General features: G+C 43.0%; 1 protein-coding gene across 4 annotated transcripts in view; it reads left to right on the forward strand.

Annotated features, from left to right (window-relative positions):
• The window catches only part of MTMR2 (myotubularin related protein 2), a 58,267-nt gene that overhangs the window by 6,796 nt on the left and 37,833 nt on the right, over nucleotides 1–13,638 (forward strand). Inside the window, exons 1-3 of one of the 4 annotated variants that reach the window (XM_040700295.2) lie at nucleotides 5,991–6,779; nucleotides 11,885–12,154; nucleotides 12,406–12,511. The exons of 1 other annotated variant lie outside the window; for it this stretch is intronic. Coding sequence is in view for 1 of the 3 variants with exons in the window: in XM_015279951.4 (XP_015135437.2) it covers nucleotides 12,406–12,511 (106 nt within the window). In the remaining 2 variants the exon portion in view is untranslated. Of the gene's footprint in view, nucleotides 1–5,990; nucleotides 6,780–11,884; nucleotides 12,155–12,405; nucleotides 12,512–13,638 lie in introns of those variants that run through there. 2 more of the 4 variants (XM_046942088.1, XM_015279951.4) reach the window with 2 other exon arrangements.

Genomic DNA, 13,638 nt, shown 5'->3' on the forward strand with positions numbered 1-13,638 from the left:
CTGGCCCTGGTGGATCTTACACAGTTATCAGCATCTGGAGTCCTTTGCCAGGAAGAATGAGGTTCATGTTGATGGTTTCTTCTTTCCAAAAATTTAACTGGTGGAATGAATATACAACTTACATTTCTTGATGTATCTCACATGTCTTACATGACGTGTTTTTGTGCAAGTTGTTTTTGTTTGTGTTTTTGTTTGTTAGTTTCCCTGGCACAAAAGACACTAATATGTGCATTACGTAATATTTGAACTCCTAAACCACAGCTTCATTTGTACCTCTTGCCTTACCTGAGAATAAAGAATTCTTGCTATATTAAGAAGTCCTTTTGATTTTGATTGATACCAGTCCTTCTCAAAGAGAAAGATTGCAGAGATGAATGGGACCAAACTCATCATTTATTTCAGCAAAATCTACATGCGGATGAGCTGAAGCCAAGGAGTGAGTTGGTTATGTATATAACTATAGGAGCTGTCCCACAGATGCTGGAGATAGTGGGAAGTGACTGAAACCTGTGCTACCAGAGATGTGCTGCCCAAAGATGATTGTCAAAATCAGCAATTGGGATACCTTTAACAAGTAAAAACCAATCAGCATCCCTGGTGAAGAAGTATGTGGAATGCTCTGCTTCCATTTTACCCAAGTTGGCTTTTGGAGTAGGCTTCTCTTGAAAATTCAAGCTATGTTCTTCATTCTAGTAATGGACATTCCAGTTCTACACCAAAAATGTTCTGTTATGTATTCCACCTTCTGCTTTCATCTCTCATGAGGAAAAATACAGACCTCCTGGATAAACTTTCTCATCTCGCTGCAGACCTCTCTGATGCACATCTGTGCCATTCTCTGGATTTCTTTTTGTCGACAATGGGAATGAAGTGATTCATCTCAGTTTCTCCCCAGCAACAGCAAGGAGAGCCTACAGTAATTCAAATGTGAACACCTACACAGAACTCCCTCCCCATCTTGCATAAGGGTCAAAAAGCATACTGAATTTGGCTTGTTCTCCACTCTGAAAAAGGAAGGAGCTATCAACTCACGTTCTTCCTCTTTTCCATGTTAGCCAAATCTGTTGGCAACTGAAAAGAGAGCAGAGATTTATAGCCTGGTTTTCTCATGTAGCCACGTTTCCTCATGTATCAGTATATATCTGTCTACTTTGTTCACTGTTAGTTTCTTTGGACAATTTTAACTGCATTTGTCAGAGGAGTAGAAGTAATAAGTAATATCACATTTTGCATTTAAGCAAAGGTGGACATGGCAAGGGTGTCTGTGTCACTTTTTCCATTAATGAAAATGCTTGTTTTGTTTTCAACATAAGGAAATACCTTAATGAGAAAGATGTCATGAACATGTGGAAACTTCTCTTGAATCAGACTTCTGTCGAGTTGGAGAAATATAGAAATATATAACCTTTTATCTTCCATTTTTTTGCATTTCTTTCTTTTCCTGTACTTTCTCTGGTGCCTGCAAAAGGCTTTGTTCTATTGAAAACAAAGCATATGCTAACTTCTCTGCCCTGTGACACTCATCTTCTGGAAACTAGAGAGGGATCTAGTTTGGATTCCCTTATCTCTCCTAGTAGGTACCGAAAACCACCCTGCCCTTAAGGGTCAGTACACTTCACTAATAACTCAGCTGAGCAAAAACAGATGCCTGCTGAATCATTTTCTAGACTTCCTTGACTTGATTTCAGTTGAGTAATTGGGTACACAGACACCTATAGCATGCACCAGAAGGAGCTGAACCTGTCCAGCCTTGGTTGTTCCTACCCATCGAGTTACTCAGATCTTTGCATACACTGACTTCTACGAGTCTTAGGAAGAAGGCTCTTAGGCTGTGGCTAGTGGCTGATCACAGAAGATAAAACCACATTTAAGATGCTCTGGAACTGATGTACAGAAATAGATTAGCATGTAAACTTTTCATGTCTTGTATCATTGTAAGATGTATGACCTTTGTTTTCAGTGTGTACCTATGTATGACTAGTCGGGGGGGTGAGCATGCAGTGCACTTTGGCTAATCTGGACTGTAAGAGGAGTTGATAGCTGCTGAGCCCATAGGAAACGAGGCTTTCTATTTAGAGAATAAATGGGATTGAGTTCTCGTGAAACTTGGACCCAGGTGTTGGTGTGGAATGTGGGGACTTAGAAGGATTGTAATCTTCAGTGATGCTGGGCTCTCTGAAAATTGTTACAGAATACAGGTGCTCAACATTTACGAAAACCTCCTGTGTTATCTTAGTTTGAATTTCTGGAAATAAATCCCCCCAAGTTATTGAATACTTGTAGTATTTTAGTTCTGTGACGCCACCAGGGACCAAGTTCATGCAGGGGCTGTGTTGCTGACAGAATATTGTTGTTCCAAATCCTTTTTTTGAGCTAACTGTGGCCAAGCATGCTGTTTTAAAGTGTCTTTGAAAGCATATCAAGGTGTTATGCCACCTCATTTTTGCTAGGTGATACATGACTCTTCAGATTGGCTGTATTTATATGTTCTTTCCTCCTTCTGATTATTTGCAGTATGGGAACAACTCCTGTCATTGATGAGTAAATTGCTGGTATTTTTAATTCCTGTGGGTGTTTGGTTTATTAGGGTGAGGGGGTTGGTGTGGTTTGTGTTTGAAAGAAAATCAGAACATTTAACAATACATGTTGCTTTCTTACTAAGGTGTTTTTTAAACAGGGAGATAAAAAAGAATCCAAAGAAGAAATGAGACAGCACATGAACAGTGGGAAGTATACATATACTGTTTAAACCATACATAACCAGCTCTTAGTTTGTAGATAGAGACGAAGGCACTGTCAGAATACACGTAGTAAAATAAATCTGTCTTTTTATCCATATTTCCTTCCTGTCCTAAGGTAAGTACCTTCTCATACAGGTATTATTTCTATTTCTTGATCAAGTTAGTATGTTTATTAAAAACAAACAAAAAAAAATACAGCATTTTAAAACAAGCAAACAAAATATATGAGGACATATGCTGTTTTCTCTTCTTCTGTTTCTCTTTGCTCTCAGACTCTTATTGTTGTTATTGCAGCTTAGCATGGGACTGCCTGAATTTGCATCAAGAACTTGGACATTTCCTACTTGCATGTTTTACTCTGATTTAATGTACTTCAAAGGAAGGAGGTGGAAGCTTATATAGTAAATACCGTAAATAGCAGGAGTGGTTTTGAATTGTGTTTAGGATTTCCATAATGACTGTTGTCTGTATTCACATGTAGGAGATAGTAACACTGTCCAGAGCTCTTCTCTGCACAAAATATCCTGAATCCTGGAATTGTCATATTCCACTGTTAGTCTTGTAGCACCAGGAAATCACAGAATCGTAAAATGGTTTGGGATGGAAGGGACCTTTAAGACCATCCAGTTCCAAACCCTTGCTGTAGGCAGGGACACCTTCCTCTAGACCAGGTTGCTCACAGCCCCATCCAGCCTGGCCTTCAGTGCCTCCAGTGAGGGGGCATCCACAACCTCACTGGGCAGCCTGTTCCAGTATCTCACCACCCTCACAGTAAAGAATTTCTTCCCGATATCTAGTCTACATCTACCCTCTTCCAGTTTAAAGCCATTTCCCCTCATCCTGTCGCTCCCTGTCCTTATAAAAAGTCCCTCCCCAGCTTTCCTGTAGGCCCCATTCAGGTTCTGGAAGGACACTGTAAGGTCCCTCTAGAGACTTTTCTTCTCCAGGCTGAATAATCCCAGCTCTCTCAGCCTGTCCCCATAGGGGAGGTGTTCCAGTCCTCTGTTCATCTTCATGGCCCCCCTCTAGACCTGCTCCAGTGGTTCCATGTCCTTCCTGTGTTGGGAGCTCCAGAGCTGTCTGCAGTACTCCAGGTGGGGTCTTATAAGAGGAGAGTAGAGGGGCAGAATCATCTCCCTCGACCTGCTGGATTTGGACTCCTGAGTTGCCTTTTTGCTAGTGAAGGTCGTACAGCATCAGGAGGACTGTGGCTGTGGGCTGCCCAGGCAGTGTTTGAGCTGGTCAAAAGGAGAGCTGTGAGTGGGGACAAATGCTGATCTGTCATGGCCTGAGAGACTGCAGCCTGGATGTCCTGGAGATGTGGAATCCTAGAATCCTAGAATATTTCAAGTTCAAACAGATCCACTGGGATCATAGAATTGTAATCACAGAATGGCCTGGGTTGAAAAGAACCACAATGACCATTGAGTTTCAACCCCCCCTGCTATGTGCAGGGTCACCAACCACCAGACCAGGCTGCCCAGAGCCACATCCAGCCTGGCCTTGAATGCCTCCAGGGATGGGGCATCCACAGCCTCCTTGGGAAACCTGTTCCAGTGTGTCAACACCCTCTGGGGTGTTCCCCAGAGGGTGTTGAAACTTCCTCCTAATATCTAACCTAAGAATAGAATAATGGAATGGTAGAATATCCTGTGTTAGAAGGAGAAAAATGCTGTCAGACAGCTGTTAATGCCACAAGTGCAGTAGTAGCTGATTTTGGGCTCTGAAGCTGGTGAAACAGAGGTATGATGTCAGTTCCGGCAAAAGTTTAATATTTCTTTGAAAAAAACTTCTTTCCCTTCTGTTTCCTTCCCTGTAGCGGAGTACCACCCCATACCGGCCTGGAGCTTCTTAGAAACCCAACGCCACTTTTGCTCCTGTTGTGCATACAGATAATGTTGTAGTTATCTTCCACATGCTGATCAGGATATGTCGGTTCAGGCCTCCGATTGCTGCTGTTCTTCCTGTTTTTACCTTCTGGGGTGTTTGACTCATGAAAGCATGATACTGTGAGCTGCTTGCTGTTATTAATTACGTGCTGCATATTGGTTTGGTTTTGGGTGTTGGCTTTCTATTCCTGGAATCTTGCAAATATTTTAGACAATCAGCGTATTGTTTAGCAAGTGCTCTACACACACTGCAGGCCTTTTGTGAATTTCTGTTAAAAAAAATAATAAAAGAATGACTAATGGAGCATGAACAGCACTTGTGACACTGTAGTCCATTGTGTAACTTCTGAGAGCAGAATTTGCATTCCTAGAAAAGCTTGTTCACGGTCAAAACATAGGACATTCTCTTCATGGCTCATGGGAAAACATGTACCATATATTCAGCTAAGGATGCTACTTTAAGGATCAACTTAAAAAAAAAAAAAAAAAGACATTTTCTTTCCTTGGAACATGAAGTCAGACTGAGACCTGGGTTTGCTTGGCAACAGAAGTGAATCTTTTCCATTCAGGCAAGTGGCATGGGGGGCTATTTTAGGTCTGTCACGCACATGCAGGATGATTTGTTTACTGAAATGGCTTCTTTTTAAGATGATGTTAAGCTCTGACAGCCAACCCTTTTGAATGGCAAGTGTACGTTATTATATTGTGTAACTGTCTGCCTCTCCGCAATGCCAGAGGAAGCCTGGAGTTGGTTCTCTTCTTTCCTGCGAGAACGTATTTGTTTGTGGTTTTCATCTGTCTCTGAGATAGCGACAGGTCAAGCAGAGGTGAGGTGGGATATTTAAATGTTTAGAAAGATTGTGATTTTCATGCAGCTCTCAAGTGTAGCAGCTGTGTATCCAGGATGCCTGAAAAGAGTGTTCTGTGTGTTCTGGGAGAGTAGGAGTGCATCTTGCGTATGCTGTAGGTAGTTTCTTTTGGTACAGAAGTTACAGTGAACCTCTCTGTGAAAAATTAAGATCGAGTCCCTGCTTTCTGGAGATGCTGCTCCTTTCTCCATCCATGTAAGCTCTTCAGGAGAAGAAATGCCAGTTGTGCAGTGCTGAGCCCAGCAGGATTCCTGTCTTGGGACAGACAGAGGGAAAAGACTCTAAAACTTAATTTACAGCTGCAGAGTTTGTTGTGGCTGTGGCAGAGCAGAAGCCAGCACAGAATGCCCGGCTCCTGCTTCGAGGCCCCAGGTCGGTCAGACACCAGCCGTGCTGTAAGCCCTTCTCTGGACAAGGGGGAGCAAGGGACACGTGAGTACCTTAGGATCTGTGTACCAGAAAGGACTGTAGGGCTGCATTGCATCCCTAGAGCCACAGAGAGCTGCTGGAAATGGGAGCCCTGATGTGGGCGACAGCTGGATTTCCCAGGCCAGATCGGGCAGTACCAGCTAGGACAAAGTGATATTCATGGGAAACAAACATCGCTTTGTCTCCTGTTTGCTCTGATGTGACCCAAAAGGTTCTTCAGTATTTCTCTGAAAGAAGCAGGAGCGTTGGAAGTATTGAAGAGAGAAAATTGCCAGCTTGAATTTGGGAAGTGCGCAGGGAGCGCTCGATAACTCTGGATAATTATGCTTTATTCAAAGAGTGTCCAAGTACTACAGGTGCTCCTACTTATGGTCGTGCTGTAAATCTGAACGTTTTGGATCCTGTTCTCTTGGCATCCAAAGCTTCCAAATGAAATTGTATTTGCCAGTAGTCAACATTAATTTGCAGTTTCCACTTTGATTAATTCTTGGGAATGTACATAATGAGAAAGTTTTACAAAAACAGGAAGAGAGGAAATGGAAATTTGCACTCTGCAGTGCTTTTCTCATTTATGACCTTTACGGCTCAAACTGTATTGCACAGTGGCGCGTTTTATCACCTGTTTTCCATGTCATTTCAGTGACTATTGAAACAAAATATACGGTTTGGTAGAGAAGAAATTGTATGAGCAGCTGATGCCAATTAGCATCTGAGTAATTGGCACACCTTTGCAAGCAAAGAAGCAGCTACTTATAGCGGCAGGGAAGGAATATTCATAAAGAAGGCGCTGGAGAGCTGACTCTATCATCTGTGACTGCATTTCAGTTGTGTTACTTATAGGAGTGAGCCAGGTTAGTATTTTCAGACACTGGTGTAAAAAAATAAATAAAATAAAAATCAAAGAAAAACCCGTCCCAAAGCCCTACGTGTATGGTGTTAAATGAGAATGCCATGTTTTCCAGAGGTGTGTTTTCCTTCTGTCTCATCAGGTTTTCTGAGCGTTCTGGATGTTAACCTCATACACAGGTTCTCAGTCGTAGATTTAGGATAAGAACTTTAGGAACCTGTGTTAACTGTGTAAAAAATTAACTGTGGGTAGATTTTTGGAGAGTTGCTACTCAGTGCCTTTTTGCACAGGGTCGTTTCTTGTCTTTAGGAAGGTGTATTTATATGGAATTCTGATATTCTTGCTGAACAGAGAGAGGCAGGCCTCCTAAGGTGCTTTCTTGGAAATAGTGATTCTCAGCAGGTACAGGGAGGGAAGGTTCATCTGAATCATGGTAATACCGTGACCTTTGCTTAGTGTTTTGCCAGAAGTTGTGCAGTTTTGGTCTGTAAGTGAAATGGGCTGTCTTGCTTTTCTTCTTGTGTCACACAACTTGGGAGAAGAGGCTGCCCTTAAGCTTGGCTTTGGATTTCCACTCTTCGGTTCTGGCTGTTCCCTTGCATCTCCATGCTTGCCTCCTACCTAACCTGAATTCTCTGGGGCTGCTCTTGGACCCTCATGTTGTCAAATTGCTGTATAGGTGTTTTTATTTCTGTGAAAAGTTGTTGCTTATCTGCTCTAGGAAAGCAGTAACTGCATATTCACACTTACGTAATGGCAAAGGGAATAGCAACAAGTTTTTCTTTTCCTTTTCAGTTTTATACACCATGTTACTTGAATTAAAAGGGTCGGAGGGCAGAGATTGCCTCAGATGGCTCTGACTGTTCGATGATACTTTTTGAAGTGACCTCAGACTTTACCACTGCTTTCTCCCACCATATTTCCCTGCACCTTCATAGTGTAACAGGATAAGTTTGCGTGTCTCAGACACTTCTGTTTGTAGTTTCTTTACATCTTTGTTGATGGTTTAAGCGAAGCATGCTGGCATTCCTTCAGTTCTGCTATGGAGGCTGCAATACCTTTCAGTTGTCTGAACAAGAATCACCAGAGGGCATCTGTCTGAGTTATGCTTGAAAACCACCTGGCGTGTTGTGGGTTGGTCCTAATAATAACAATGAAGGCTTTATCAAGAGTTGAGTCATTATGCTTGTTTTCCGTTTTAATTCTCATATTAGTTGCATATATGTATTCCATATAGCCAAGGGGTTAATGCTGCGTGCAGACACTGTATGAGACAATTGTGCTGACAGATCTCATTTAGACTCATTTATCATTCAGAATCTGGCCATAAAAATACATTTAAACAATAATTACTAAGTTGAAAGACATGTATCAGTGCTAATTGCATCCTAACCCTGTTTTCTGCTGCTTCTCGGGGAGCAAAGAAGGAGAAGTGGGAATAGCAGCAACAGGGGCAAGATACTTCTCTGTGGAGTTTTTCTGTTGTAAGGATCTGTTGTGATAATTAACACAGACGTCAGAATGGGTGCTGTGGAGCTGCCTGTGCAGCACAGGAAGAGAACTGCTCCTGGAGGTCCCTGTTCTTCACAGGTCAGCTCTGAAGCACCTGTGCTCTGTTGCTTTCCTGGAGGGAGAACTTAAAGTACTTTGTGAACTTGAATAAATACTGTTTCCTAGAACCTTAGTGAGGCTCAGAGATGATAATCATTTAGAATGAATCATAGAATGAGTCATAGAATGGCTTGGGTTGGAAGAGACCTCAAAGATCATCCAGTTCTAAGCCCCTGCCATGGGCTGGTTGCCACCCACCAGCTCAGGCTGCCCAGGGCCCATCCATCCTGGCCTTGAGCACCTCCAGGGATGGGGCCCCCACACATCTCTGGATAGCCTGTGCCAGGGCCTCACCACCCTTTCGGTGAAATATTTCCCCCTGACATCTAACCTAAATCTCCCCACTTTTAGTTTTAAACCGTTCCCCCTCGTCCTGCTACTATCTACTGAGTTGCATTAAACCAGACCTTAAGCTGGCAGTCCTGAGCACAGCTCTGGTGATTTTTAACCCTTGCTGAAATCAGGCCACATGTACCTGTGTTCTCAAAGATTTGTAACCAAACTCAGTAGCAACATCTGACCATTATACTTGTGCTGTCACGCAGGTTTGCCCTGTACTGCCTTACTTCTGAAAGTCAGGTGTTTGGGGTATTTCTCAGAGGGATCCTCAGCAGCTTAGACTAGCATCAGTACTACCCCATCCCACTGCTGAAAAGACTTAGGAGATAGCTCTAACTTTGCATTGGACGAAGCTAGGTTAATATGGAGAAACTGCAGTGACAGCAAGATTTGCACTGAGTGCAGAGGAGCAGATGGCAAATATGGAGGGAGCTCTGCTCCTTGCATAGCAGCGCCAGCGCCCTCTCCTTCCCCTACCCTGTAGACACATGAAGCTGCATGGCTTGAAGGTCTTTTTTTTTTTTTTTTTTTTGCATTGACAGTAGGGAGAACTCTGTGTTTATTAAACCACTGAAACTAAAAAAGACTTTTCACGTACCTGCAGGGACATCAGGTTAATCACTTGGCTGAGCAGTGGAACTGGAGCCATGCAAGCTGCCTGCGTGTGGCAGGAGGGAGTGGCGAAGCAGCAGCAGTAGTTCAGTACCCCACACCTTCCTCCGTCACAGCTCTTTGTGAGTGACTGATGAGCACAGAGGCAACCAGCCTAACAAGTGCAACCTGTGCATACTGAGTGGTATTGCTCACGTGTGTGCAAGCAGCGCTTCCCAAAGCTGTCCCCAGTGTCACAGGAGGTGACATTGCTGCTGGTGGCTGCCACAGGAACACAGGGGCTCTGGTGCTGGAAGCCTCTGAAAATTCCTTTCTAAAATGCTAATGCTTTGCTTCATTGAAACCCACTTGAAGCCAGGCATGATCGACAAACACAGAACACTTAGACAGTTGTCTGTTGGTTTTTTTTCCCTGCACAAAGCAGTTGGTCCCTCAGCCTGCTGAAGTAAAATTAACTAACAATATCATAACAAATTCTGGTCTATTATGGCTAGATAATCACTGCTTGTTTATTTGGTAAAGGCTGGGGATGCAGAAGGGCAGACAAGCTGTGCAAGCAGAATTGGATTTTGATTCTTTCTGCTAGTGCTTTCCCTGTCTGGGAGCAGCGATGAGCAGGTTAGGTGGGCAGGCTGCAGGGATTGCTTGGGCGTAGCTTGTCCTAGCTTGGGGGCAGAGGGAGAGACTACCACTACTCATGAAAGGCCTTTCCAGCTTCATTTTCTGTGATGAAAGGACATGAAATTCTTGATACAAATGCTTCTATTACTGTTCTTGTGGTCAGTGATTTAGTGCTGGTTAGTAAGTAAGCCGCTCTGTACAGTGCAAAGAAATGCCTCCTCCATGCAGGCACATGAGCATAGATTAGCTGCCCGTACATCCCTTGCTTTGCTATTTACATTTGTGCTAAATGACTTGTCAACACTGAGCTGTGTCACTGATCATAAATGCGTTCAAATACACCAAGAGGTTTCTGCTGAAGCTTTGGTTGCCCCACCTGGAGCTGACTTTGTGGGACCGAGGCAGAGCTGCTGACTCTCAGCTGAAAACTGTTAGTGCCATCCCCATATGGGCTGCTGCACAGTAAGGCAGTGCTGCGCTGTGGAATGATTAGATGGGGTGATTTTAACACAACATTAAACCTCAATCAGCTATACAGTTGCTGTACAGAACGCTCGGAAGGTAAAGACTGAACATACAGGGAGCAGACTGAAATGAGTTTTGAGGGAATGCATCCAGGGCTCTGAGCTGGTTTAAGTAAAGCAGTGTAATGATGTGGTTTAGGGCTAAGCCTCATTCAGCATGCCTGCGGGCTGCTGCACGCTGAAGTGTTTTCAGCCCTCCTCATCATCTCCAGATACAGATTCTCTTCTTCTCCCGTGCTCTGCCTCTGTTTTATGTGGCCATGTAATGAATCCAGTCAGCCCTGTGATCCAGCAGAAGACTTTCTTTGTGTTTAGCAGTCGTTTGCTGCCCCTGCAGATCAACAAATCAAACCGCACATCCTGATGTTTGCAATGGGAATGCATGGCAGTGGAGTGCAGTCCCAATTGAGGAGAGGAAGGAGAGAGTAGGAGCATGACCAGCACTCGGCAGCAGTGTAGTCCTACCAGTTTGCTTCTAATGTGGAACTATTTGCACATTCTGTGTATCTGGGAGGCCCTTGGGACTGTAAGAACAGGTGGCTTTGTTGAGTTGGTTCTTGTTACTTCAGCATGGGATTATTTTCTGTCTGTCCCTCCAAAAAGTAACATCGTGGTAAACTCGAAGAGTTAAGTGAGTTGGAAGCAGAACGGTTAGCTGGTGAACTGTGTACAATAAATGCATTCAGTGGAATCGTGCTATTCAGTTGGCACAATGGTATCATTTAGTTAAATGGTTTCTTGCTGTACCCAAAACTTCAAAGTTTCTTCATCATAGAATTAAAAAGTTGCCAGTGCTCTTTAATCCTTGGAAAGAGAGGAGTGACTCCCAGCAAGAGCCCAACTTTACCATAGCACCTCGTGTTTTTAACACTGCCTGCCTAAAGTTTTGCCAAACCTCGAAGAATAGAAATAAAACTGGAACATTCTGGCCTTTCAGTGGCTGTTTAGCAGCAGTTAAGCAGCAAAACAATTTTCAGACAATTAACAGATCTCCAGGCTCTTTGGAGGCTCAGATAAAGCTGTTTGAAGGTTGTCAAATGACTAATTAATACAGCCAATAACATAATGCTCCTGTGGGTTTTCTGCCTTGGTGAGGTAGCTGCTCTTTAAGGGTGCTGTATCACCCAGGTGAAACCTTTCTGGGGTCACTGAGAGTGTGGGAATGAGCTGCTCCAGGTAGCGTTTGCTGTTGTGCCACGGCAGAACTTTGCACCACAGAAGTCTTTCTTTGCAGTCCCGTGGGGCTTTAAAAGCATTATTATCAAATGCTAATTTCAAGCAATTACGATTCTAGAAAAGCTTGCAGCTTGAAAATGTCATAAAATGAGCTTATTTTAATTGCTTACAGCTGTCCTAGAAAAACCGGGTCGAAAAAATGATAGCTGTTTTGCTTTGTTTTTAGCAAATCACACTTTGTGTCACCAGAGAGGTATGCTGGGAGGCTCTTCTTCGTTCTCCTGGGGCTGTGCTTACACCTGAAAGAGGAAAGTTCCGTGCGGTGGAAAGAGGTTTTTATTCTGAATTCATTCCACCATTGTAAAGCTGTGGTTGGAGTTGTGCTGGCGTGCATTCAGGATCCTGTCTGTTTTCATCAAGTTGCAGCGTGCTAATTTCTCCCATCTGAAAGCCTGAAATGGAGGCCCTTCGTTTCGTTGATTTAGGATTTGATCAGGTTTGTGTTCGTGACAACGTTGGCTGTGTCTGAGCTGTGATTTGGTAATGAATTGCGTGTGCTTTTGTGATCCGTAGTAACGGAAGGCAAAACAGGTTCTCTGAAACCACTGCTGAGGACTAAATAACTGAGAATGGAAAGGGTGGAAACCAGGGAAAGTTGCCTGATACAGCTGCAATTGAGTGGCCTTATTTGTAGGCTTCTAAGCAGTCCTGAGCACCATTTTGATAGTGTGGTATTTCTCTTTTCAGTGCATCCACTTCTCAGTCGGACCATTCTGCTCATACAAAATCTGCCTCTCTTGTATCATCAGACTCGGTCTCCACCTCAGCAGACAACTTTTCTCCAGATTTAAGGGTATGTATGCTTTGTCTGAACAAAAGAAAAGATCTGTATCTATCTACCAGTCTGCATGTGTCGTGGTCTCCATCAGTGACCATTTCTTGCTCCACTGAGTTTGGATGGAGTAAAATGATATTAGCTTTCAGATTAATGCCAAATTTTGTGTAGCCAAAGCATGAAAGGTCCCAAAGTCAAACAAATGAAATAGAAATTGAACTTTAATCTCTACCATATTATTTCCTTCTTTGTAAAGTTGTTTAATCTTCAAAAAGCTGACTCTGCAACCCACATTTGGAGATGAATTTTCAAAGGAACTCCTTTTTCTTTTAAGTGCTTTAAGTAAGTGAAGATCCTCAACCAGCCAGTTGTATAATCGTTTTTTTTTTTCTCCTCTTGTGAGTATGGGAGATGTTCTCTTTTGAAAACTCCTTCTTGTTTGTAAACAGGGAGTCCTTGGAAGTATCTTCTTTCAGAGAAAGATTGTTATCTTCAAGCTGCTAAAATAGTCTTCTGTTACAATAAGTGGCTCTCACATAAAAGTCCCAGACAAGGCTCTTTAAAGTCTGTTATTGATTTGTTAACGTCAAATCCAAAGTTTGAGTTTAGCTTGGAAGAGTTTTGAGAACTAAACTATCTGTACCTTCCCCTTATGAAACCAGGGGGTTTGCTGATATTCCTCACCTTTGCAAAGAAGTCTCTGACTGTAAAACCAGTGGTGTTGGTACATTCTGGTAATTCTGACTTCTAGCATTTCTCAGCTGTGGTTGAGCAGCTCTGTAAAATCTGAATGCCATGAAATTCCACAAAAAGTCTTAACACAAAACTAATTCCTTTCTCTGACAGTCATGATAGTATTTTCTCCTGTGAGTAGTTACAATAACAGAAAGTCCACCTGTTCAAAGGTGGCATGGACTTTGATGTTTCCTTTTTAAAGGAGTTTTACTAGCCAGTATTAGGCAGCAATTTGTAAAAGAATCAGTAGATTATGTGTAAATGTTGGTTCACAGTTTTTACCTATGGGTATGAAAGGTAATCCTCAGAAACAGTTGGGATAAGGTGCTCTGCAGCAGGTCTGAGGCTTTTCCTCTGTGAAGCTGAGGTGGTTTTCTCCAACACACAGCAGAGGTTTTAGGCTGAGATGA

The sequence above is a fragment of the Gallus gallus genome, chromosome 1 (assembly GCF_016699485.2).
Source record: "Gallus gallus isolate bGalGal1 chromosome 1, bGalGal1.mat.broiler.GRCg7b, whole genome shotgun sequence".
NCBI lineage: Eukaryota > Metazoa > Chordata > Aves > Galliformes > Phasianidae > Gallus > Gallus gallus.